At 43.2% G+C, this 25,484-nt stretch overlaps 2 protein-coding genes across 5 annotated transcripts in view; one reads left to right on the forward strand and one right to left on the reverse strand.

Annotated features, from left to right (window-relative positions):
• Positions 1–25,484, forward strand: part of PIK3R4 (phosphoinositide-3-kinase regulatory subunit 4) — a 64,127-nt gene that overhangs the window by 37,698 nt on the left and 945 nt on the right. For both annotated transcript variants that reach the window (XM_060683681.2, XM_034403998.3), the window contains exons 14-19: positions 12,946–13,110; positions 13,841–14,052; positions 14,817–14,948; positions 15,505–15,605; positions 16,013–16,101; positions 17,766–17,874. In XM_060683681.2, the coding sequence (XP_060539664.1) occupies positions 12,946–13,110; positions 13,841–14,052; positions 14,817–14,948; positions 15,505–15,605; positions 16,013–16,101; positions 17,766–17,874 (808 nt within the window). The remainder of the gene's footprint in view (positions 1–12,945; positions 13,111–13,840; positions 14,053–14,816; positions 14,949–15,504; positions 15,606–16,012; positions 16,102–17,765; positions 17,875–25,484) is intronic.
• The window catches only part of COL6A6 (collagen type VI alpha 6 chain), a 148,510-nt gene that overhangs the window by 21,795 nt on the left and 101,231 nt on the right, over positions 1–25,484 (reverse strand). The window lies entirely within an intron of this gene.

Genomic DNA, 25,484 nt, shown 5'->3' on the forward strand with positions numbered 1-25,484 from the left:
AACAGAATTTTAAAATTTTATCGTTAAATGTAAATGGTCTTAACTCTCCGGCTAAACGACATCAAATTTTTAGAAAAGTGGTAAAACAAAAAATGGATATTGTGTGCATCCAAGAGGTGCACATAAGGAAACAGGATGAAAAATACTTACAATGTAAAAAATTAGGAGAATCATTTGTAGCATTAGCGGAAGAAAAGAAAAGAGGAATAGTGGTGTACATTAGAGAAGGAATAGAGGATAATTTGAGATATGCAGATGCAGCAGGAAGAATATTGATGATAGAAGTAAAATTAGAATATAAAAATGTTTTATTGGTGGTCATCTATGCGCCGAATAATGGACAGTTAGAATTTTATTAAAAAGTACATGAAAAGATATTAGAAGAAAAAACAGAATATATGTTTAATTGGTGATTTCAACGCAATTATAGATGTAAAAAAGGATTATAGCAGTGATCAGAATAATAAAAAAAAGAAAAATGTACTCCCTAGAACTTTTATGGACCTAGTAGAAGAATTAAATTTAATAGACAGTTGGAGATTCTATAACCCTGACGTAAATAAATTTACATATTATTCCAATCCTCACAAGTTCTGGTCCAGAATTGACATGGTATGGATAACTAAGACACTTATTCAAGAGATAGAAACAGTAGAAATAATGTCAAACAATTGGGCTGATCACAACCCGGTAATGTTGATATGGAAAAGACATCAAAGAAAAAAGAGGAGATGGATGTTGAGCCCACAGAAAAGGAATATATAGAGCAAATGAAAAAGAAATTAGAGTTGTTTTTTAGAGACAATACAAAATACCATACCTCCATTCAGAATCTGGGATACAATGAATGCTTATGTGAGAGGATTAACAATAGCCTACAGTGCAAAAAGAAAAAAAGGAAAGGTAAAAAGAATATAAGAATGTGCAGGAAGAGATCAAAACTTGGGAAGAAAAATTACAATATAAACCTGAGAATGAGCAAATTAGAGGTAAATGGATAGCAGCTAAACATAAATTGAATATATTGGAACAGGAAAATTATACAAAGGCATTGAAATTTATAAAACAGAATTATTTTGAACACACGAATAAGCCAGGGAGGTGGCTTGCTTATAGATTAAGAAAAGAAAGGGAGAAAAGAACAATTCAGCAACTACAGGATAAAAGGGGTAAAATGCAATATAGTTTAGAAAAGAAAAAGGAGATAGGATGTCAATTTTTTCAAGAACTCTATGAGCAAGATAAAGTGACAGAGGAGGAAATAAATCAATATCTAAATGAGGAGGGAATGTTGGCTTTAACAGAGGAAGAAAGGGAGATATTAAATAGGGATATCACTATAGAAGAATTAAGAGAGACGATTAAGAAACAAAAAAATAATAAAACCCCAGGGACGGATGGACTACCAAGTGAATTCTGTAAAAGGACTAGGAGAAGTATTGGATTGGTTTTGGTACTTTTGGCAGTGTGGGCAGGTGCCAAGTCCTGCTGGAAAATGAAGTCAGATCCCCATAAAGTTCGTCTGCGGAAGGAAGCATGAAGTGCTCCAAAATCTCCTGGTAGACGGCTGCGTTGACCCTGGACTTAATGAAGCACAGTGGACCAACACCAGCAGATGACATGGCTCCCCAAATCAACACAGACTGTGGAAACTTCACACTGGACTTCAAGCATCTTGCAGTGTGTGCCTCTCCATTCTTCCTCCAGACTCTGGGTCCTTGTTTTCCAAATGAGATGCAAAAGTTGCTCTCATCAGAAAAGAGGACTTTGGACCACTGAGCAACAGACCAGTTCTTTTTTTCTTTAGCCCAGGTAAAGAGCGGCTTGACAAGAGGCATACGACATTTGAAGCCTATGTCCAGGCTCCGTCTGTGTGTGGTGGCTCTTGATGCACTGACTCCAGCCTCAGTCCACTCCTTGTGAAAGTCCCCAACACTTTTGAATGGCCTTTTCCTGACAATCCTCTCCAGGCTGCGGTCATCCCTGCTGCTTGTGCACCTTTTTCTTCCACACTTTTCCCTTCCACATAACTTTCTATTAATGTGCTTTGATACAGCACTTTGGGAACATCCAACTTCTTTTGCAATTACCTTTTGAGGCTTTCCCTCCTTATGGAGGGTGTCAGTGATGGTTTTCTGAACAACTGTCAGGTCAGCAGTCTTTCCCATGATTGTGATTCCTACTGAACCAGACTAAGAAACCATTTAAAGGCCCAGGAACCCTTTGCGGGTGTTATGGCTTAATTAGCTGATTAGAGTGGGACACTCTGAGCCTAGAATATGGAACCTTTTCACAATATTCCAATTTTCTGAGATTGTGAATTTGGGGTTTTCATGAGCTGTAAGCCATAATCATCAAAATTATGACAAATCAAGGCTTGAACTATCTCGCTTTGCATGTAATGAGTCTATCTCATAGATTAGTTTCATCTTTTAAGTTGCATTACTGAAATAAATGAACTTTTGCACGATATTCTAATTTTTCGAGTTTCACCTGTATAAAGGACTGTGGAGACCTTTATGCTCACAGTTGCACACACATTGGCTCTCCTGAGATTTCAAACTGATGGTGCAATCAATTCACAGATGATTTCATAGAGACCTCAGTGCAAACATCTAGGCCAGTGATGGCAAACCTTTTTGGCACAGAGTGCCAAAACCGGAAGGGGAAACCCAACAACCAGCTGGCTGAGCTGGGGCGACTGCGTGCCTGCCCACGGAGAAGGGTCTGTGTGCCACCTCTGGCACGCATGCCATAGGTTCGCCATCACGGATCTAGGCTGTGCATGCAGATACCTATCTTTAAACAATAATACATACACAATATTATAGGGAGCAGGACTTCTTATTGCTTGCACAATAGTGTTCTTTTTTTCATTGTTTGGTATCACTATTAATTGCCTAAGATAAAATTCTTGATTGTCATGCATATCATATAAATTCCTTGAAATCTATTTGACTTCAATTATCATTCAGTTTTGTTTAAGAAAGTATTGAAAACAATTGAAAGGTTCAGTATTAAAGAACTTGTCCAAAAAGTTTTTCCTCTTGAGGAAGAATGTTCCTTTCTCAGCTATCACAACTAGCTCAATGTTTGTAAAAAGTGCTGCAAAGGTATGTAAAATATGCTATTTTTTTTCCAGAGTTGTGTCCAGCAGGTGTATGTAAATTCAGTTTCAAACATTTGAAGTCAGCTTTTCTTTTAAAGCAGCACCAACCATTACAGCAGGAAGTAGAGTTCAGTTGTGGATAATAATGATGTTACAAATATATCTATCTATCTATCTATCTATCTATCTATCTATCTATCTATCTATCTATCTATGCATATTCTTTCTAGCTAGGTTTTACCTACGTAAACTAAGTTGTTCTGCAGCCCTGGTTCTGTGAAATCTCATTCACAAGCTTCTGGGCTTTTTTTCTGTTGACAAACTGCAACTCTGTGTTGCTCTCTGGGAGACTCAGATAGCTATTTCTGCCTTTTAAGGCGTCGTCAGTGAGCCACACCCACTTCTCAGATATCCTCCCTGTAAAGGTACAATGTGTCTTTTTCTTTTTCGTAGGCTTTTATGTGCATATTCTTTCTAGCCAGGTTTTACCTACGTAAACTAAGTTGTTCTGCAGCCCTTGTTCTGTGAAATCTCATTCACAAGCTTAGATTTCACAGAACCAGGGCTGCAGAACAACTTAGTTTACGTAGGTAAAACCTGGCTAGAAAGAATATGCACATAAAAGCCTACGAAAAAGAAAAAGACACATTGTACCTTTACAGCCATCCGCTGGTGACATGTTAGAGACGGCTTGGGAGTTCATGGCTTCCATGACGGCCATGGACCTGACCCAGGTAGTTCAAGGCCCCACCCACTTGGGGAATCACACTCTGGACTTGATTTTTGTCTCTGATCAGTGGCTGAATGATCTAAGAATAGGGGATATAGACATCAAGCCCTTGTCATGGTCTGATCATTCTCTCCTTCACATGGACTTTCAAGTCACTTCCACCCACCGCAGGGAGACAGAACCAACCAAATGGTTCCGTTCCAGGCGCCTGATGGATCCCGAAAGGTTCCTGATGGAGCTTGGGCAATTTCCTGAGACTCTGGCTCACGACTCAACTGAGGACCTGGTGGTCGCCTGGGACAGGGCGGCTACTGGGGCCTTGGACCGCGTCGTGTCTTTGCAGCCTCTGACCCAATGCCGATCTCGTCTAGCTCCTTGGTTTTCCGAGGAGCTGAGAGAGATGAAGTGTCGGAAAAGACGCCTGGAGAGCGATTGGAGGACAAGCCGATCTGAATCTGACCGAACACAGGTGAGATCTTATATTAAGACCTACCTAGTGGCGATAAGAGCAGTGAAGTCTAGCTACTTCTCCGCTCTTATTGCATCTGCAGAGAACCGCCCAGCCGCGCTGTTTAGGGTGACCTGCTCCCTACTTCAGGTGGAGGTACAGGAAGATCCCTTAAAAGGTCGAGCTGAGGATTTTGTACAATTCCTGCATGATAAAGTCGCTCAGATTCGGGAAGGCCTGGACTCCGATTGGGTAGATCCAGGGGAGGAGACGGGGGCAGGTCTTGAGAGCGTTATCTGGGAAGAGTTTAACTCTGTGACTCCTGAGGACGTGGACAGGATTCTGGGCAAGCTTAACTCTGTCACATGTTTATTGGACCCGTGTCCCTCCTGGTTGGTACTGGCTCCCGGGAGGTTACACGAGGCTGGCTCCAGGGGATTATAAATGCTTCTCTGAGTGAGGCTGTCTTTCCCACTGCCTTGAAAGAGGCGGTTGTGAAGCCCCTCCTCAAGAAGCCTTCCCTGGACCCGGCTATATTATCAAATTATCATCCAGTCTCCAATCTTCGCTTTGTTGCGAAGGTTGTTGAGAGTGTGGTGGCGCGACAATGTCAGGGCATTTATTAATCCCATGTTTGGCTCTGGGACTAATTACCCTGGTTTAGAGTAGATGAATCGAGGCTTATTCCAAGTTTGCAATAATCTGAAAAGAAACGCGAGGAAAGGTTTCTAATAAAACTCATTTATTTGTTATAAAGAAAATAAAACACCTCACTAACTAAGAAAAGTTAATTGTTACATTTTTGAAAGTAATTCTTGCCGGCTATGTCAGCCGGACCTTGGCAAGAGAACAAAGGAAAGAGTGTGTGAAGAGCAAGTGAAGTGGGTGGATGCGGAAACACGTAGCTTACTGATAAGAAGTTGGCAAAGCTACGGAGAGCCAGACAGTCCAGAAATAATGAGCTCAGCTGGTAAATAAAATAACGCAGTGACATTCCCCTTCTTTGCCAGTTGAGCGAATATCAGTACATCATCAAATAAGGCACATCTTCTTGCGCAGATACTCATGTTGAGCTGCTGGAAGTGGTTTGTTGAGCATATCAGCAATTTGATCATGTGTAGATACATATTGCATTTTGACAAAACCTTTTTTCACTAAATGTTTTATGTTTTGGTTACGAATGTCAATGTGTCTGGACCTAGAACCTGTAAAATGTGATTCAGAAATATAAACCACCGATTCATTGTCTTCCATCATGGTGATCGGTCGGATCGGGTGTGTCCAGATATCTGTGACTAAAGCATCAAACCAAGTTAGAGAATTACATGCATCTGAAACACAAGCATATTCAGCTTCAGTAGATGAACAAGAAACAAAATTCTGTTTACGTACTTGCCAATAAACAGGACATCCATTTAAGAACATCATATAACCTGAAGTACTTTTGCGTGATTTCTTATCACTTGCCCAATCAGAATCTGCATAACAACATAATTCTGCATAATCTGTATGTGTTGGTTCTAACAATAACTTCAAATGTTTGGTGTATTTTAGGTATCTCAATAATTTCTTAATACATGTCCAATGAAACTGTTTTGCCTTACCTACATGTCGAGATAAGAGATTAACACTAAGTGCAATGTCGGGTCTGGTCCAACTACTAATGTATAACAGTGACCCAATGACTGAACAATAAAGTGTTTGATCCTCAAACTCAGGACTTTCTTCTTGTGTCAAGTTGTGAAAATCTGTTTGCATGGGTGTCTTTGTTGTGTTAGCATCTTTCATGTTGCAATGATGCAAAACTTGTTCAATTTTATCTTCTTGTGAAAGACTAAACCCCTTCTGTGTCTTTTCAATCTGAACACCTAAATAAGTGCTAATGTGACCTAATGATTTCAATGTGAAGTATCTCTGCAAAGCTTTGGCAAAAATTTCACTCATTTGCTTATTTGGACCAATATAAACAATATCATCAACATAAACAAGAACTATCTCATATGCATTGTTAGATCTTTTTGTGAACACGCACTCATCAGTTTCGGACTTAATAAAGCCCATTGAATTTAGTTTGTCAGTAAGACATAAATACCACATTAAACCAGATTGTTTCAGACCATAAAGACTTTTGTTTAGGAACCAGGTATCCCCTTCTTGCTGTCGGAATCCTGGAGGACTTCTCACGTAGATCTCTTCGTCTAGGTCTGCATGTAGATAAGCCGTGTCAACATCAAACTGGAAAACTTCTAAACCAAGGATAGTTGCAGTTGCTAAAGCAATTTTTACACTCTCAGTTCTGACTGTCGGTGAGTAAGTATTTGTGTAGTCCTCAGGATAACGTTGAGCGAAACCCTGAGCTACAAGTCTGGCCTTGTACAGTGACTCACCATTTGGTTTCTTTTTGATTCTGTAGACCCATCGAGTGCCAATGACCTTTTTGTTTGCTGGAGGTTTTGCAGGTGTAAATACTTTAAGTTTCTTTAGACTGTCCATTTCAACCTGCATTGCTTCATACCATTTGTCTTGCTCTGAATCAGGGAGCTGCTTGATTTGTGTGAAATTATCAGGTGGAAGTGTGACATTGCAAATCAAAGGCAACGGTGCTTTTGTCAGTTGCCAAGAATATCGTTGTGGAGGGATCCCTTTTGTGGCCCTCTTGGAACGTCTCGGAACAACTGTCCAGTCTTCTTCTGCTTCGTCCTCGTCCTCACTTTCGTCGCTAGCGTCAGCATCCGTGGCTTGCGAAGACGGAACATCGGGTTGAGAAGAATCAGTGGAATCTTGATCATCAATCTGCATAGCATCAGCAGTATCATCTCTGGGAAAATAAACTCCAGGATCATTGGAATGAATCCTGGACCAGTCAATATCTTCTTCAAAATTAGTAGATTGGGAAATCACAATTGCATGTTTAGAGTCAATAAATTTGCTCCATTTTGAATTATCATCAATACCCATAAATCTCAGTCTCTTTGCTGCTGGACTTCCTTTTCTTCTTTGAGCTAAGGGAATGTTCACCATAGTATATGAACCAAAAATATGGATGTTTTTAAGATAGGGCTTGTAGCCATACAACATGAAGAAAGGAGTCTGATTTGTTACACTGCTCCAAGTACGGTTAACAATGTAATTTGCATACTTGATAGCTTCACCCCAGTATATCATATCAAGGTTGGCGTCTTTTAGGAGACAACACATCATGGTTTGCAGTACCTCTCCGTTGTGAGCCGATGTGTCAGGGGGTGAAGTCTGATGAATAATTCTATTCTTACGCATCCAGTCCTGGAAACGCTGAGACATAAACTCGGCACCACGATCACTCTGAATTCTGGCGATGCGAACTTGGTGTTGGGTAGAAACAAGGATTGCAAAGTCTTTAAAGATCTGAAAGGTCTCTGATTTTTCTTTCATAGGATATACATATCCATATCTAGAGTAATTATCAACAATTGGTAGAAAATATTTTCTACCACCAAATGATGGCGGGAAAGGACCAACTATGTCAATGTGAACCAAATCAAAAATGCGTGTTGACAGGCGTGTAGCGCGTTTGGGAATGGCTGCTGCTTTGGATTTGGCCTTTTTGCATACAGCACAATCCAAAAACACCTTACACCCCTTTAGATCCAAACCTTTTGCGAACTCCGGCATCTTCCTAAGAACACGGAAACTGGCATGCCCCAATCTTCTATGCCATTTGTGGATACACCTGGAATGCAAAGGTTTACCAGTTAGTGAATTCTCAACATTAACATTTTTATGCGGAACCTCAGGCTTGCTCTGAGCAACCTGTTTACCAATTTTCTTTTTGTTGGCTTTAGGAGCCTTAGGAATAGCAACAGGATCTCTCTCTGGAGCATCTCTATCTGGGCCTGTGCGTTCCCTTTTTGGAGTTTGCATATTTGCCTGTGTTTGTGTTTTAGGCTTTGGCTTTAAGTAATAAACGCCACCAATTAATATGGTTTCAGCAACAATATCTCCATCTTTAACTATGTAACTTGCTTTTTCAAGGTGGTGAACTTGGAACTTTAACATTCTAGACAAGTGAAACTGACTAAGCAAATTACTGGTTGCTGTTGGTATGTAATAAACATCAGGAATGAATGCATCGAGCTCTTCAACATAAACAGTTCCTTTTCCTTTGACCTGACAAGGATGATTTGAAAAAGAATAAAGTTCACGTAGTTCTGGTTCAGGCTCGTGCATCTCTGTGAAAAGTTCCTTTCTGTAGGTAACATGCAATGCTGCACCACTGTCCAAAGTCCACAGGAGTCGTCTGTCGTACTCTGGTTGAGGTTGTGGATCATTGGTTAAAGCCAATGTGGCGAGTGGAGTTTGTGGATCACGCCGGGGACCACGACGACCTTGTCTTCCGCCTCTGCCTCTGCCTCTGGAATCTGTTCCTCTGGGCTGGTACGTGACAGGAGCTGGAACTCGTTGGGGACAATCCCGGGTGGCATGTCCCACACGATTGCAGGTGTTGCATCTTGGCATCCTTGGAGCGTAGGTCCTTCCTCGGAAGGGGCGCCTAGCTGGAGCTCTTGATGCGGGTGGTCCTCTCAAGTGTGGCGTGGCCAACATGAATGCCTCTTCTTCAATTAAAAGCCTACAGACATTGTCCACTGTGCTTTGAGCAATTGGGACTTGGTTAATTTTTGTAACAGCATCTTTCCATTCATAATTCAAAGAGTTAATAATGATGCTGATCATTTGAATATCTTCAATGTTATGGCCTCTTTCTCTCAATTCTGTTCTCAGACCTTTCAGTTTGGTCAAATGTCCTCCAATTTGTTCACCGGGTTTCAATCTCGAACCATGGAGTTCAGACATGAGTAAACATGAAGATTCAATTGAGATAGGCCTGTAGCAATTTTCCAATTCAGCCCAAATTTGTCGGGCTGTTGTATTTGGTGGAAAAGTGACCTGCAGTTCAGTATCCATGGACATCAATAATGTTGTGCGAGCCCTTATCTCTAAATCTCTTATTGCAAAGTCCCATGGTTGAGCAGGTGGGTTAAATACCATACAGTGACTGTCTTCTCTAAGAAGCAATAGTGTAATCTCACTGACCCAGGCTTTGTAATTGTGTCCTGACATTTTTAGTTTTGACTCACCAGTTAGTGGAGAGACAGAAAATGCGTGGTAAGGAGCCTGCACTTGGTACGCTGGCTGTGCTGGCAGAAATGCCTGTGGTATTTGCTGTGCCTGTTGTGGACCTAAAAATGGTCTTGGTTGTGCCATTGGAGGTGGGCCAGGAGGTGGCCCTATTTGCACTATATGCAGGCATTTGTAGCTGCTGTGGCTGATGCACTGGAATCTGCTGTATTCCAGTTGGCATTTGTGCTTGACCTGCGATATTGGCATGACCTGCTGGAGATGCAGTCATTTCCCTTTGCTGTGTTCCATCTAAAAGGGCACCATCACCACCAGGGGGTGTTGGAGTTTGAGCCCGTGGAGACACTTGTGGCGTTTCAGCTTGAATCTCTGAGTGAGTTAGAGACAGGTTTGCCAGGGTCTGCTGTAGTAATTTAAAATGTTCATCTAAGCTCCTTTCTCTTTCAGCTTCCTGTAGTAAATTACTTTCGCCAGCAGATGGTGCTGCACCTTCGGGCAGCTCAGTTTCAAGAAATGATTGCGTGGCAGGTTTATATGTAACTTGATCAGGGAGACTTTCATGTGACGTATGCAGTGCCGTCTGTCTTAATTGGCCTGACACAGAATCCACCAGGGGGAGTGTCTTTGGCTCCGAGGAAGAAGACAAGATGGCGCTTTTTGAAAAATTTAAGTCACGGGATTCTTCCTTATCATGCTCAAGCATAAACAAATCTCTCTTAAATCGAGACAGTTCATTTTCATAATATTTTACATGCTCACGATAGGATTTGATGGCCATCTCACGCTGGGTGAGCTCAGGGCTTTGAGAAGAGTAATGAATTACTTCTCTCTCTGCGTGGGGGTGAAAAAGCTTTGCCGTTTGTGGAAACTTTCTTGGCCTGGCACCAAGCACATCGTAATCTGTGGGCTCTGGTAGAATAGATTCATAGCATGCAAATTGAGAAGAAAAAGCTACTGACCTCAGTCGCAGTTCATTATCTTCAAAAGCAGCTGTTCTGATATCTGTCCTTTGATGTGTTTCCGAAAGCATTTTCAGATCTTCTTCACCCATGGCACCTTCTTGTTCCAATTGCGTAGCCGTAGCAAGAGGCTGGAATCTTGAGGGCGTTACAATCTCCTGTTCTTCTTCCAAAGAGGATAAAGCTCTATGCTTCATTTTTCCTTTTTTTTTCTTCTGTTTCGGCATCTTAGCAAAATAATTAGCGTACCTCAGTAGCTAAAAACTAATTGCCTATGCGCTCTTATCAGAAGTAACAAAAACAAGGAAAAAGCCATAAATCAGACCATCCTCGTGCTACCAGAATGTCAGGGCATTTATTAATCCCATGTTTGGCTCTGGGACTAATTACCCTGGTTTAGAGTAGATGAATCGAGGCTTATTCCAAGTTTGCAATAATCTGAAAAGAAACGCGAGGAAAGGTTTCTAATAAAACTCATTTATTTGTTATAAAGAAAATAAAACACCTCACTAACTAAGAAAAGTTAATTGTTACATTTTTGAAAGTAATTCTTGCCGGCTATGTCAGCCGGACCTTGGCAAGAGAACAAAGGAAAGAGTGTGTGAAGAGCAAGTGAAGTGGGTGGATGCGGAAACACGTAGCTTACTGATAAGAAGTTGGCAAAGCTACGGAGAGCCAGACAGTCCAGAAATAATGAGCTCAGCTGGTAAATAAAATAACGCAGTGACAGACAACTACCCCGATACCTGGATGAAGTTGTCTATCTGGATCCGTTCCAGTCGGGCTTCAGGTCACGATTCAGCACGGAAACAACATTGGTCGCGTTGGTGGATGATCTCTGGAGGGCTCGGAACAGAGGTTGCTCCTCTATCCTGGTCCTATTAGATCTCTCAGCGGCTTTTGATACCATCGACCATGATATCTTACTGCACCGGCTGGAGGGGTTAGGAATAGGGGGCACCGTGCTTCGGTGGTTCTCCTCCTTCCTCTCTGACCGTTCGCAGTTTGTGTTGGCAGGGGGGCAGAGGTCGACCTCGAGGCACCTTATTTGTGGGGTGCCACAAGGGTCAGTCCTCTCACCCCTTCTGTTCAACATTTATGTAAAACCGCTAGGCGAGATCATCCGTGGTTTTGGGGTGAGTATTCATCAATATGCTGATGACACACAGCTATACATCTCCACCCCAGACCACCCCAATGATGCTCTTGCTGTGATGTCCCGTTGCCTGGAGGCCGTGCGGATCTGGATGGGGAGAAACAAGCTCAGACTCAACCCCTCCAAGACCGAGTGGCTGTGGCTTCCGGCGTCCCGGTATAGTCAGCTGGTACCATCACTGACAATAGGGGATGAGATCTTGCTCCCCACAGAGAGGGCCCGCAACTTGGGTGTCCTCCTGGATTCACGGCTATCTTTAGAAGATCATTTGACGGCCGTGGCCAGGGGTGCCTTTTATCAGGTTCGCCTGATCCGCCAGTTGCGTCCCTTTCTGGATCGGGACGCCTTGTGCACGGTCACTCATGCCCTAGTTACCTCCCGTATGGACTACTGTAATGCTCTCTACATGGGGCTCCCCTTGAAAAGCACCCGGAGGCTCCAACTGGTCCAGAATGTAGCCGCGCGGGTGATTATGGGCGCAGCTCGTTACGCCCATGTAACACCTCTCCTACGCGAGCTGCACTGGCTCCCGGTGGTCTTCCGGGTACGATTCAAAGTGTTAGTTATCACCTTTAAAGCGCTCCATGGCTTAGGACCTGGGTACCTACGAGACCGTCTTTTGCCACCAATAGCCTCCCACCGACCAGTTCATTCTCACAGGGAGGGACAACTCAGGGTACCGTCAGTCAAATTATGCCGACTAGCGACTCCCCGGGGGAGGGCCTTCTCTGTGAGGGCTCCAACTCTTTGGAATGAACTGCCCCCGGAGATACGGAATATCCCTGATCTCCGTGCTTTCCGCTGTGCCCTCAAGACCCTGATGTTTCAACAGGCGAGGCTAAACTTATGAACATGTGAATGATTTTTTTTTTTTTAATGTTATCTAATTCTGGGTTTTATTTAATTGACCAAACTAAGTAATAATTTTAATTAGCAATTTTATGATGTTTGTGTGTCTATATTTTTCTTGATTGTACACCGCCTTGAGTCCTACGGGAGAAAGGCGGTATAGAAATATAATTAATTAATTAATTAATTAATTAATTGCTCTGATTTAATATAAGCAATTCTCTTTTTATTTTACATGCCTTTCTCTTCAATCAATAAAAAATTAAAACCCATTAACCCTCATTTTCCAGGCAAAGTTGCCATTATCTCTGTCAAAGAATTATTGTGCATACATAAATTAGACACATGTTCCAATTTGTTGGGTTTTTTGCCTGGAAATTCTGGGAATAATAGCTTTGTGATGGAAATAGTGATCTCTTAACACAGAGCCTCATCCTCACAGAAGGGCATATTCCCAGAATTTTATGCCAGACATCATAATAAATATATGTAGCTCACCATGATCTTACTTTATCTGTGTAGCATGGAGCATGAGTAATTTCATTGTAATTTTGGACTTTTTTCTATGACTTATAACAGATCAATTTTAACATATTCTCGGATTGGGGGACGTGTGACAACGCTTACTTTTTGCCAGGGTTCTCACTATTTGGCTATAGCTTCAGATAACGGGTCCATCCAACTTTTTGGGATTGAAGCTTCAAAACTCCCCAAATCACCTAAGATTCATCCAATACAAAACAGGTATGTGTAGTGTTTATGTATAGTTTTCATTTGTTTCCTATTTATTATCTGCTATGCTTACTCCTTGCAAATATAAAGTTAGCAGTAAGGCTACAAGATGGGTTATCAAGTTTCCCCCTGATGTTATAGGACAGGTGTGTGGATTTCACTATTCAGCATATTTCAGCAAGAGCTGTGGAGCTAACATTTTCAAGAGGATGTCCAGATTGGGGAAAACTATAATAGGATTTTTGGGAGATATAGGATTAACTATAATAGAATTTTTCGGGGGAAAGGCCTGCTGAGACCTGGTGGGAAGGGAAAAGGCATGCAGGGACCTGGTTGGGCATATAAAGCAGGCCCAAAGGCTATGGGGACCTCAAAGAATGGGAAGCAGTTCAGGGTGTCTCACAACATGCAGGGAGGCCTTGGGAAGCCCAAAACCGGCCGGCTTGGACCAGCGCTTGGCCTCCCTCATCCCCGAGGTACCCTGTGCTCCACTTAATACATACATACATTTAACAACACATATATTTAACAACTGCATTAGAGAAAATGGGGTGTGGAAGTCATCAAGAAATGTTGTCTTGCTTAACAGTCCATCACCATTTGTGACTATAATGGAAAGGCTTCATTATAATCATGGGTCAAGGACTATCTATATAAATAAAAACTCTAGGAAATATTTTTCAAGGGTGTAGGCCATGATAAATTTCAGTGAATAATGTCTAGTTCTTTTTATTTTATCTAGGTTTTTAGATCAAAAAGATGATGGCTGTGTGGTAGACATGCATCATTTCAATTCAGGAGCCCAGTCTGTGCTAGCATATGCCACTGTGAATGGTTCCTTAGTGGGATGGGATCTTAGGTCCTGTAATAATGCCTGGACATTAAAACATGATTTACGCTTGGGACTTATAACCTCATTTGCTGTTGATATACATCAGTGCTGGCTCTGCATTGGTAAGTTTTGTTTCCTTTTAATGAAATCATTATATTATTTATTAATGTGTAAATAAAATTGCCCTTACCACATGTGCTGAGTGCAGATGATAATCCATACATATTGGCCAATTTAGACTGGTTCCTGGGTAATTGAATTGATCTGGGTTCAACTCCCACTATTTCTTGTGCAAGAAATAATGTTACAAGAGCAAGTTAAATATGCAGTCCTCATCTTATAACTGGACATTTAACAACAGTGCAGAGTTACTGTATGACAGCCTTAGAAAAAGTGATTTACACCTTGTAAATTATTCCAGTTAACATAAAATGTCCACCATCACCCGCTGCAATCACGTGATTGGATTTTGAGTGCTTGGCAGCAGTTTACATTTACAACTGGTTATAATTGTTGACTGTGTTTTTTGCTGTTTTTGCCATTTTCCATTGTTTTTTGCTTTTCTCTATCAAAGAAAAACACTGATGTGGACTTACAACTACATAATTTGTTTAATAATTGCCATAAAATTGGGCATAAAATCAAGTCTGGTCACATGGGTGCCTTGGTTTACCACCACCATGATTAATGGCTGAAATTTCTATTGTGATTGTAAGTCGAGGACTATTCATAGTCTAATTTTCTTTGCAAATGACATAAACAGCTATAAATAAATAATAAAAAGAAAATGTGCCTTTAAACATCATATGGACATCACTGCTAGAGCTTGGAAGACGTTGCTTAAAACGCATTATGTTACTCACCTGTTTACATTTTTCTTTGCAAGGTACAAGCAGTGGGACCATGGCATGTTGGGATATGAGATTCCAGTTACCAATTTCCAGCCATTCCCATCCTTCTAGAGCACGGATCAGACGGCTACTTATGCATCCCCTTTCCCAGTCATGGGTGATTGCAGGTACAGTTAATTTTCTTTAAACATCCAAATGCTTTCAAATTGTATGATTACTTTAAATAACTGGAATAGCATAGCATAGCATAGCATAGCATAGCATAGCATAGCATAGCATAGCATAGCATAGCATAGCATAGCATAGCATAGCATAGCATAGCATAGCATAGCATAGCATAGCATAGCATAGCATAATTACATAACATAATAAAAACAACACAACACAACACAACATTATATTACATTACTTTGCAATATAACAACATAGACAAATTGCTAAGGATGATAGGTCATGGGTTTATACAGAGAGTATTTGTTTGAGATGAGACTGGCTGGAATTCAAGTAAATGGCAAAAATTCTCTTTGAATCTGGGATCATAATAAGAAAAGAAAAATTAATAGGAGGCATAGTGGCTCACTAAAGGTCTATAAGTGGCAACAGTAGAATGTAGAAAGGCAACAGAATAGGTGGCAATAGTGAAAAGTAGGAAGAAACAAAAAATGTCAGTGCAACCAGGTCATGCTGTCATGTTATAACTGCTATTTGTTATTGTTAATATAGCTGTTCAAGGCAATAATGAAGTCTCCATGTGGGATATGGAAACAGGTGATCGACGCTTCACATTGTGGGCTAGCAGTGCTCCTCCTCTTTCAGAATTACAGGTTTGCTTCTGAATTTGGGATAAAACATTTCATAATGTATATTACTGGTTTTAAGAGCTAGATCAATACTAATGCTTTTAACAATGAAGAAGCATACAAAACACATTCACCATTTCTTTCATTGGGTTCCTGTGCAGTATCCTAAGGTGTCTCTCTTTTACATAAGATGATTTGAAATCATCTGGAGAAACTCTTCTTCAATGCTGGTAATGCATTTTTTAAAATGTTAAATAATCAAATCTAAAATACGATTTTTAATTAACATATTTCATTAGATTCTGCTGCAAATGAGTGTATTCAAGTGTAATGAATTAATCATGCAATGCTATTTAAACTATTTTGAAAACCTTTTTTAAAATATTTTAACCCCAAGGCCTATATGTTTAATATATGTTTCTGTCTATTAGCCTTCATCTCATAGTGTTCATGGAATATATTGTAGTCCAGCAGATGGAAATCCTATATTATTGACTGCTGGTTCAGACATGAAAATAAGGTAAATTATTCATTAACAATAAGATAAATGCATAAATTGCAAACTTAAAATCCATCTTACAAAAGTACAGAGAAATTTCATCCAATATGAAGCAACATTTTTATCCATTCTGCATCTCTGAATCTTTGTCACAAGTGTTGTGAAATTTTTTATCTAATGTGGTAATTGTTAATATGTAACACAATACCTGATAAGAAGCATTAGGCAGTTGCTTTTCAACATTAAATGGATTCAGTTTAACTATTTTGGGGGATTCTAGATTAAAGAGAGATTCCATGGACTATCTATTGACAATTATGGTAGCCTGGCAAATTAAAGAATAATTATACAGTCCATCGATTTATCTTGCTCAGTCTGGCATTGCTGAAAAGTGATGCAAGCATAGATTAAAATTTGAATTAAATGAACAATCCTATCAACCTTCATGGATTGTGTGTTTCTCAAAGGCACTGACAAACATACTATTAATTTGTAACTACTTTCTAGTAACAAATACTCTTTCTACATTTTCCAAGTTCTGTACTCTGGTAGTTTTTTATTGGCATATGTGTTTGTAGGATACACAAATGCATTTTATACAGCAGGTTTAAGGCACCCTGTTATTAAGCTGGTTATTAAGACCAGCTGCCTGCAATTACTGCAGGGTTCGAATCTCGCCAAGGCTCAAGGTTGACTCAGCCTTCCATCCTTTCTAAGGTAGGTAAATTGAGGACCCAGTTGTGGGGGCAATAAGCTGACTTTGTATAAATATACAAAAGGATGAAGGCTATTGCTGAGCACATTGTAAGCCGCCCTGAGTCTTCGGAGAAGGGCGGCATATAAATCAAATTAACAAAAAAAAAAAAAACCTGAGATTGGTTGTCTGTGTTTTACTCTTACTCTTCTTTAAATTGCTGTTCTGTAGCCAGGCTGGGAGCATTTCCGGCTTTCTTTTCCTTTTCTTTTTCAAATTTTATCTGTAAGCTTTCACAGAAAGCTGAGTATTGATTATTGTGGAATGAAAGGACAAAAATGGTGGCAATTTTAATCATTATTCTTGGAAACATTAGACATGTCTTCATATGGCAGATATGGACACAGTATTTCCATATCGGCTCTATCGGCTTAGAATATTTTCATGAGAAACCATATTTTTGATTAGTTGATTATACCTTCACTAATTAACCAGTTTTTATCTAGTGATAGCCCTAGTTCTTTGCAGTATTTTTAAAAATCAGTTTAATTTTTTAAAAGCTATTTGGAAAATAAACAGAAAACAATGTTTCTTTTGGAACATAGATTTACATATTTTTGGTAATTAAAGTGTGAATCTGAATAATAATAAGAGACTCAGAGTAGAAATAATTATTGAGCATGATGTAATTATTGAGCATGATGCATCAACCTTATATGGTTATTTGTTTTTTTTGAACATATATTTTGTTTTTGGTTTTTTGAACATATATTTTGCTTTTGAGTAAACATAGGATCAAACTGCAAGTCTTGGAAAAAATGCATGATTAAATATAATTCATGACTTACATTCTTTTAAATAATGGGATTTGATTACTAGTAACAGTTAAACACAAGGTAATAAGTAGACACTAGATGCAGAACTTAACAGCTTATTTAAATTTCTACTTTTGAGGGTTTTTTTTGTTTTTGTTTTGTTTGTTTTTTTGCAGATTCTGGGACTTAGCTTACCCTGAGAGATCGTATATTGTTGCTGGAAGTTCTAGCTCTCCATCAGTATCATATTATAGAAAGATAATTGAAGGCACAGAAGTTGTGCAGGTACATTTGTTATGGTTTTTATCCAACTCATCCAATTTCTACACATTGCTATATTTATTTGTAAGATTCATTTAATTTCTCTAGCATAGAATTTAAAAGGTGCTTCCAGATGGAGTACTCACTATCCCCAATTCTCACATTCACCACCATGCTCAGCAACTACATACTTTATTCAGCCTTCAAAGTCTTAATTTCAGCATGTTTTTTGTAGTCAGAAAGTCCCTTGGACAGAAATCATATCCATTCATTCATCATATTCATATCATGTCATGATATTTTGGATTAAATAACTGCCACTTCAGCAGGCCAAAGAAAGTCCTATATTACATTGTCAGCTGTATATTAAATCTCTTTTCTCATGAAAGTCAGTGGTGTTTTTGCATCAGCCACTTTCCTTGAATCTACTTAGTAAGGCTACTGTGATTAAAAAATGAGGGATGGGAGAGCTATTTATATTATCCCAGATCAATGGTGAAAAAGCTGGCTATAAAATGCTATAAAGATACTTTATTTAAGAAAATGTATATGGCTGCCCAACTCGCACTCAGTGACTCTGAGTGGCTTTCAAGCATAAAATCCTAATAAAAAACAATAAAAAATCAATAATTTACCATGCCCCTAGCAACAACCAAATAAGCCACTTGATGGCTCCATATCATTCTGGGGTTGCCAGACTGATTGGCAGAACCACATTTTCAGGGCCTTGCAAAAGAGTGTCAGAGTGGGGAACAATCTTTGCCAAAATGATATTCCACAGGGAAGGAGCTATCATGGAGAAGGCCCTTCTTTTGGTCCCACCTGCAGTATTCCCTACCTCCCCACTCTGTTACTTCAAGCAGATCTAATTGAGAAAAGATAGTCATTCAAATAATCTGATCCCAAGCCATGAAGGGCTTTAACGATGACAACCAATATCATGAATTAAATTAAAAATAATTTAATAATTGTAAATGTTACTCTATAATAAAGTAATATTGCAATGTTTTGATAGAGCATTTCATTAAAGCATTAGTGTCAGACTTCAATGCTATCAAAATAAATGAATTTCCAAACTGCCAATCTTTAAGGAAATTTTCTCTTTATTCGAGTACAGCAACCGGATCATGGCTCGTGCGGTCAGGACTGAGCTTTGCCGCCCAATCCCTCCCTTTCCGATCCCCAATTCTCTGCTTCTCATTGGCTATCTTCCAAGTCACTCTCCTGACTCCTTTTCTCATCAGTTCACAGGAATGTTTCCCCCCTCTTCATTTCCAAGGAGACCGAGCTTCAAAGGGATTTAGCAGGCAAAAGTTCAGGCTTTATCTCCCTTTTCTATGTCAGCGCTGAGATGCTGACATCCGGCCCCTCTCCCTTCACACTCCCATTGAGGCCTGCGCGAGACAAACAACAAGTTTAGTACCTTACCCCATCCGAGGGTGTGTCCCACCCCCTCCCGGCTTGTCCGGGTGATCTGCATGGAATTTAGCTATGAGGCGGTCAGCTTGGATGTTTGTGCTCTTCACCCAGGAAGCTTCTGACAAGGGGTAACCCTTCCACTTAATTAAGTATTGGAGGCGTTCTTTGTGTCACCTTGAATCAAGAATTCGCTGTACTTCATAGTGGGTCTGGCCTCCAACAATCAAGGGCCCTGGGACCCTCCAACGTGGCACTGGCCTTAAAGTTGACCCTACCACAGGCTTCAGGAGGCTACTGTGAAAAACGGGGTGTATCCTCCCTAGTAACCGGGGCAACTGCAATTGTACTGTGACCGGGTTGATTATTTTTACTATTGGAAATGGTCCTATGAATTTCGGCCCCAGTTTTCTGGTCGGGAGTCTGAGTCTTAAATACTTGGTGGAGAGGTAGACCTTCTCCCCTATTTGGAACGGCCTCTGAGGGGCTCGGTGCTTATCTGCTTGTTTCTTATAAGACCGTGCCGCCTTGTCTAATGCCCTCTTGACGTTCTCCCAGGTTTCTCTCAGCATTGCCATCCATTCAGTCAAGGTAACTGAGGAAGGAGGCTCCCTTGGGTACTCTGGCATGGGGACGAAATCGATGCCGCTCACTATCTTAAATGGGGTTAGTCCTGTACTACTGTGGACAGCATTGTTATATGCGACCTCCGCAAAGGATAAGAGGTCCGCCCAGTTCGATTATTAGTAGTCAACGTAGCACCTCAGGTACTGCTCTATCATGGCATTCAATCTCTCCACCCCCCCATTGGTGCTCGGGTGAAACGCTGAGCTGAGGCCTTGGGATGATCCTATGGATCGAAGGAATTCCCTCCAGAACTTCGCTGTAAACTGGACACCTCGATCGGAGATGATTCTTCTGGGTACTCCGTGCAGGCGGTAGATGTGCTTTACGAACAGTTTGGCCAATTGTTGGGCTGAGAGTAGTCCGCTGCAGGGTATGAAATGTGCCTGTTTGGAGAATAAGTCTATTACAGTCCAGATCACTGTGCTTCTGCTGCTCCTCGGCAGTTCGACTATGAAGTCCATAGCAATCTCCTCCCATGGCCTTGACGGTTCAGCTACTGGCTGCAGCAGCCCCGGGGGCCTTCCTGGTCGGGTTTTCATCGTGGCACAGATGGTACAACTTTTTACATAGCTGTCTACGACTTTTCTCATGTGGGGCCACCAAAACTGTCTCCGTGCTAAATGCAGAGTCTTTAGGAAGCCAAAATGTCCCGCTGGTTTGACATCGTGACTCCTCTTGAGGACCAAGGTGCGTAAGGCCTCTGGGACATAAAGTTTCATCCCTCTCCATGCTAGGCCATCTCTCTTTGTCAAGAGATGTTGATTGTCTCGGAACCAGGGGTCCGCCAACGTTTCTGCCTTGAGCCTTGTCGTTAGGTCACTTGCGGGTTGCCCCTGCTGGTCTCGATGCTGCCATCTGGTGGTTATTTGGCCCACTCCTTGGGCAGAGGGGATGATGGGATTCACTATCTGCTCACGTTCACTGTTGTATTGAGGCATTTGGGAGAGGGCATCGGCCAGAAAGTTCTTCCCCCTGGGATATGCTTCAGCTCGAAGTTGAAACGATTGAAGTATTGGGCCCACCGGACTTGTCTGGGCAATAACTTCCGTGGGGTCTTGAGGGCCTCCAGGTTTTTGTGGTCATGCAGACCTCGAACGGTGTCTGGCCTCCTTCTAGCAGGTGTCGCCAGGTTAACAGCGCCCATCTCACCGCGAACGCTTCTTTTTCCCACGCCGCCCATCGTCTCTCTGTGTCGGTGAGTTTGCGGGATTTGTAGGCACAAGGTTGCAGGTCCCCCTGGCTGTTCCTTTGGAGTACGACTGCCCCTACTGCCACATCGCTGGCATCTGCTTGGATGACGAAGGGTTGTTCGGGGTCAGGATGCTTCAAGACCGGTTCTTTTGCAAACATTTGTTTTAGTGTCTCGAATGCCTGTTGGCAGGCCGGATCCCACTGTAGAGGTTGTCCCGGGTGGGGTTTCGTTGTCGGACTCCCTGTCTTTAGGAGGTCCGTCAGAGGTTTGGCAATTCTTGCAAAGGAAGGGATGAATTGCCTGTAGAAATTCGTGAACCCCAGGAAGCTTTGTAGTTGCCTGCGGGTGCGAGGGGGTCGCCAGTCTAGGACTGATTGTACTTTAGCCGGGTCCATCTCTATCCCCTCGTTTGACACTCGGTAACCTAAATAGTCTAGACGCGATTGGTGGAACTTGCATTTTGACAGTTTGACATAGAGGTTTGCTTTCAGCAGTTTTTCCAGCACTTTGCGTACGAGGGGTATGTGTTCGTCTATGGCAGGGATGGCTAACCTTTTTGCCATCGCGTGCCAGGAGGGGGGGCGGGGGAGGGTCGCACATGCACGTGCCCACGCGCATGTGTGCGCAACCCCTCCCCCTTCCCCCCCGCTCCTGGCACATGATGGCCTGGTAGGCCCGTTTTTCTTTCTTACCTGGTTCCAGATCCTCTCTGTGTATCTGGGAACTGCGAAAACAGCCTTTCCCACTCCCTTGGAGGCCCTACGGAGGCTGAAAAAGCCCATTTCCCAACTCCCGGTGGGACAGGAAGTGACATTTTTTGCTGTCCCCAGCCTCCAGAACCTTTCTAGGAGTCTCTAGGAGCCTCTCTAGGAGTCTGTAGGAGCCTCTCTAGGAGTCTCTGGAGGCTGGGGACAGGAAAAAAGTCACTTCCTGTCCCAACAGGAGTGGGGAAATGGGCCCTTCGAGCCTCCGTAGGGTCTCCAAGGAAGTGGGAAAGGCTGTTTTCGCCGTTCCCAGATACACAGAGAGGATCTGGAGCCAGGTAAGAAAAAAATACGGGCCTTCCTCACACACACACCCCCAGGCCCTCCAGAGGCAGGAAACAGCCTGTTTCCCTACTTCTGGTGGGCCCAGAAGGCCCGAAAATCAGCTGGCCGGCACGTGCATGCGCCCCAGAGCTGAGCTGGTGTGCCCACTAATATAGGCGTGCCATAGGTTCGCCATCACGGGTCTATGATCTCCGTGTAAATGAGAATGTCATCTAGGTAGACGAGGACCACTTTATACAGGTGGTCATGTAGAACTTCGTTTATCAATTGCATGAACACCGCTGGGGCTCCCTGTAGCCCAAATGGCATCACCTTGAATTGGTAACTTCCTAGGGGGCAGTTGAATGCTGTCTTCCACTCGTCTCCTTCCCTGATGCGTATTCGGTAGTAGGCTTCGCGGAGGTCTAGTTTGGTGAAAATCTTCCCCTTGGCCAGGTGGGTTAGCATGTCTTTCATGAGGGGGAGAGGATATAAGTTGTGTACGCAGACTGCATTGATCCCCGAAAGTCAACTACCAGACGCATAGAGCCGTATTTCTTCTCTTTGAAAAGGACCGGTGCCGCGACCCGCAGTTTGACTGGCTCAATGAAACCCCTTCATAGGTTCTTGTCTATGTAGTTTCGCATTTCTTGCATTTCACGGGGCGTCATGGCATACAATTTAGGTTTAGGTAGTTTCGCCCCAGGGATGATTTCGATGGCGCAGTCGGCATCGTGGTGGGGAGGTAGGACGTCACACTCGGTCTCGCTAAATACCTCTGCTAGGTCTTGGTAGTCTTTTGGGATCTGCTCTGCTTCATGGGAGCTGTTGGATGTGGGCCCCAGCTGCTTTGCGGTGCCCTTTGGGAGGGGCCCTTGTGTCGGTGCCATCTTCTTTTGTTCAGGCGGGAGAAGTTGGGGCTGGAGTGTGGGGGGTGTCTGTTCTGGTTGGAGTGGCAGAGGTTGGGGCCCTTTGGCTACCCTCAATCTGCGGGTCCCCTCTTGTCACCAGATAATTGGACCCCACTTGTCTAGCCAGGAAAGTGCCAGTATGACTGGATCGGCCTCTTGGGGGCTATTATGAACCGTATCGTCTCCCAGTGATCCCCTAGTTCTAGCTTCACTGGCTCGGTCAGGTGTGTGGCGTAAGCTCCGCCTACTAGGGTCCCATCAACTTGCTCAAATAGAATTGGGTGGTTGAGCTTCTTAGCTCGGATCCCCAATTTTAGGACTGTGGGTAGTTTAATCAGGCATCTAGTGCAGCCCGAATCTATCAGGGCTTGGAAAGTCTCTTGGGCTCCTGTTTTTGGAGCTGTTAGGCGTATGGGGAAAAGGAAAGGGTGGATGGGTCCACTCACCATTGGGTCGTCTTCACCTTCGTCCTCGCTGTCATACGAGTCGGGGGATTGGTCTCCATCATCCGGGACTCCCCTTGTTTTGGTCAGGTGGGCGAAGACCTCTGTGCCTGGGGGGAGACTTCATGGCGCATTGGTGACTCGTTTGAGGCCCCGTTCCCATTGTGCCTTTGGCTGAGGGTTTGGCCTCGGGCCCGGGGTTCCACATGCTGCTGCTAGATGGCCCATTCCTCCACATCTGTAGCACCTCATTGGGGTCCGCGGAACGAAAGGCCTTTGGGTAGGTTGTAGTGCCGTGGTTCCTCGTCTGGTATGTGGCCTCGGGTCCGATTGGTATCTTTCCCTGGCCTCTGGTTGCTTTAGCATGTCGTTGGCGCGCAGTCCCCTTTCAACTTGCATCGCCACGCGGAACCATTCGGAAAGTTGTTTTGGGATGTCCCGATAAACGGTCACTTGAGCGATCCACTTATCTAGGCTTGTTCTGAAGAAATACACTAGCAGTCGCTCTGGTAGGGGAGGCAAGGTGCCCACGACTCTTTGGAACTCACGAATGTGCTCCTTGATGGGCTTCCCTCTCTGCATTAGGCTTCTAAATTCATCTTCCACATATGGGTCCTCCCCTGCTTCCTTGAACCTCGCCCGCAATAGTTGCAAGAAATCATCTGCGTCTTGCAGTTGGGGGGCTCTATTCTTGTAGAGGGCTGATGACCAAGTCTTTGCTTCTCCCTCCAGCCCTTCTGAAATGGCATTGACTAGGGCGCTGGGGAATGGATAAAGGTGCCCATAGCACTCAATATAGACTTCAGCTGCGTCGAGGAACTGCGCTACCTGGTCTGGATCCCCATCGAACTTCCCTCTGAACCGGGGTGGCTCCGCCCTCAGTGGCCCCTCTTCCCATAGTGGGGCTCTGTGTGCCTGTCTAGGGTGTCGTTGGGTTTCTTCCTCATCTCTCATTCGGAGGCGGGGGGGTGATGCCTTGCGTAGGCTGGTATGCTTGCTGGGCAGAGGACGAACCCATGGATGCACACTGGGACTTTCTTTCCTTCTGGTGTGGGTGGGGGCTGGGCCCCCGTCTATGGTGACTTAGTTCAACAGGGTCAGCTGGCCTCCTTCTATCTTTGGGCCTGCAGGACGGACCCTCTTCCAGTCTGACGGCACGTTCAAAATCTTGCTTTAATTCTTCCATGGGGCTTTCGAGTGGCAGCTTTGAAGTTTTCTGCTGTCTGGCCTGCTGCCAATCCCATAACCTGTTCGCCCTTCCCAATTCACTCAGGGGCTTCCCCTTACCTTTAGCGTCTGGAAAGGGGAATTCAGCTTCTGCAGATTTTGGCAAAGTCCACCAAGGTTCATCATTTTTTCTTCTCTTGGGCTGGAGCATGATCATCTGTCCTTGGTAATTCTGTGGCAGTTGGAGGGGAAATGGGGGTTGCAGCTTTGCTGGGGAAGGGGGTGGCTCTGTTGCATCCAAACTGGCTGGAGTAGGGAGGGGTGGCTAGTTCACAGCCACTTGAAGTAGACTTTCAGTAGAGAGCTGGCTTTCTGCCATGGCTTCGGAACCTTGCCGCCACTCCGTCCAAACATTTGGCAGGGAGCTGGAGGGCTGGAGGTTTGCCAGTTTGTCTTGGAAAGTTGTCAGTCCTGACCGTCTGTCAGACTTCGATGCTATCTCAAAATAAATGAATTTCCAAACTGCCAATCTTTAAGGAAATTTTCTCTTTATTCGAGTACAGCAACCGGATCATGGCTCGTGCGGTCAGGACTGAGCTTTGCCCCCCAATCCCTCCCTTTCCAATCCCCAGTTCTCTGCTTCTCATTGGCTATCTTCCAAGTCACTCTCCTGACTCCTTTTCTCGTCAGTTCACAGGAATATTTCCCCCCTCTTCATTTCCAAGGAAACCGAGCTTCAAAGGGATTTAGCAGGCAAAAGTTCAGGCTTTATCTCCCTTTTCTATGTCAGCGCTGAGATGCTGACAATTAGCATATGTGCTTTTTTAAAAAAGGCAATAAAGATGATTAA

This window comes from Pantherophis guttatus, chromosome 4 (assembly GCF_059756535.1).
Source record: "Pantherophis guttatus breed Tessera chromosome 4, ASM5975653v1, whole genome shotgun sequence".
In the NCBI taxonomy this organism is placed as follows: domain Eukaryota; kingdom Metazoa; phylum Chordata; class Lepidosauria; order Squamata; family Colubridae; genus Pantherophis; species Pantherophis guttatus.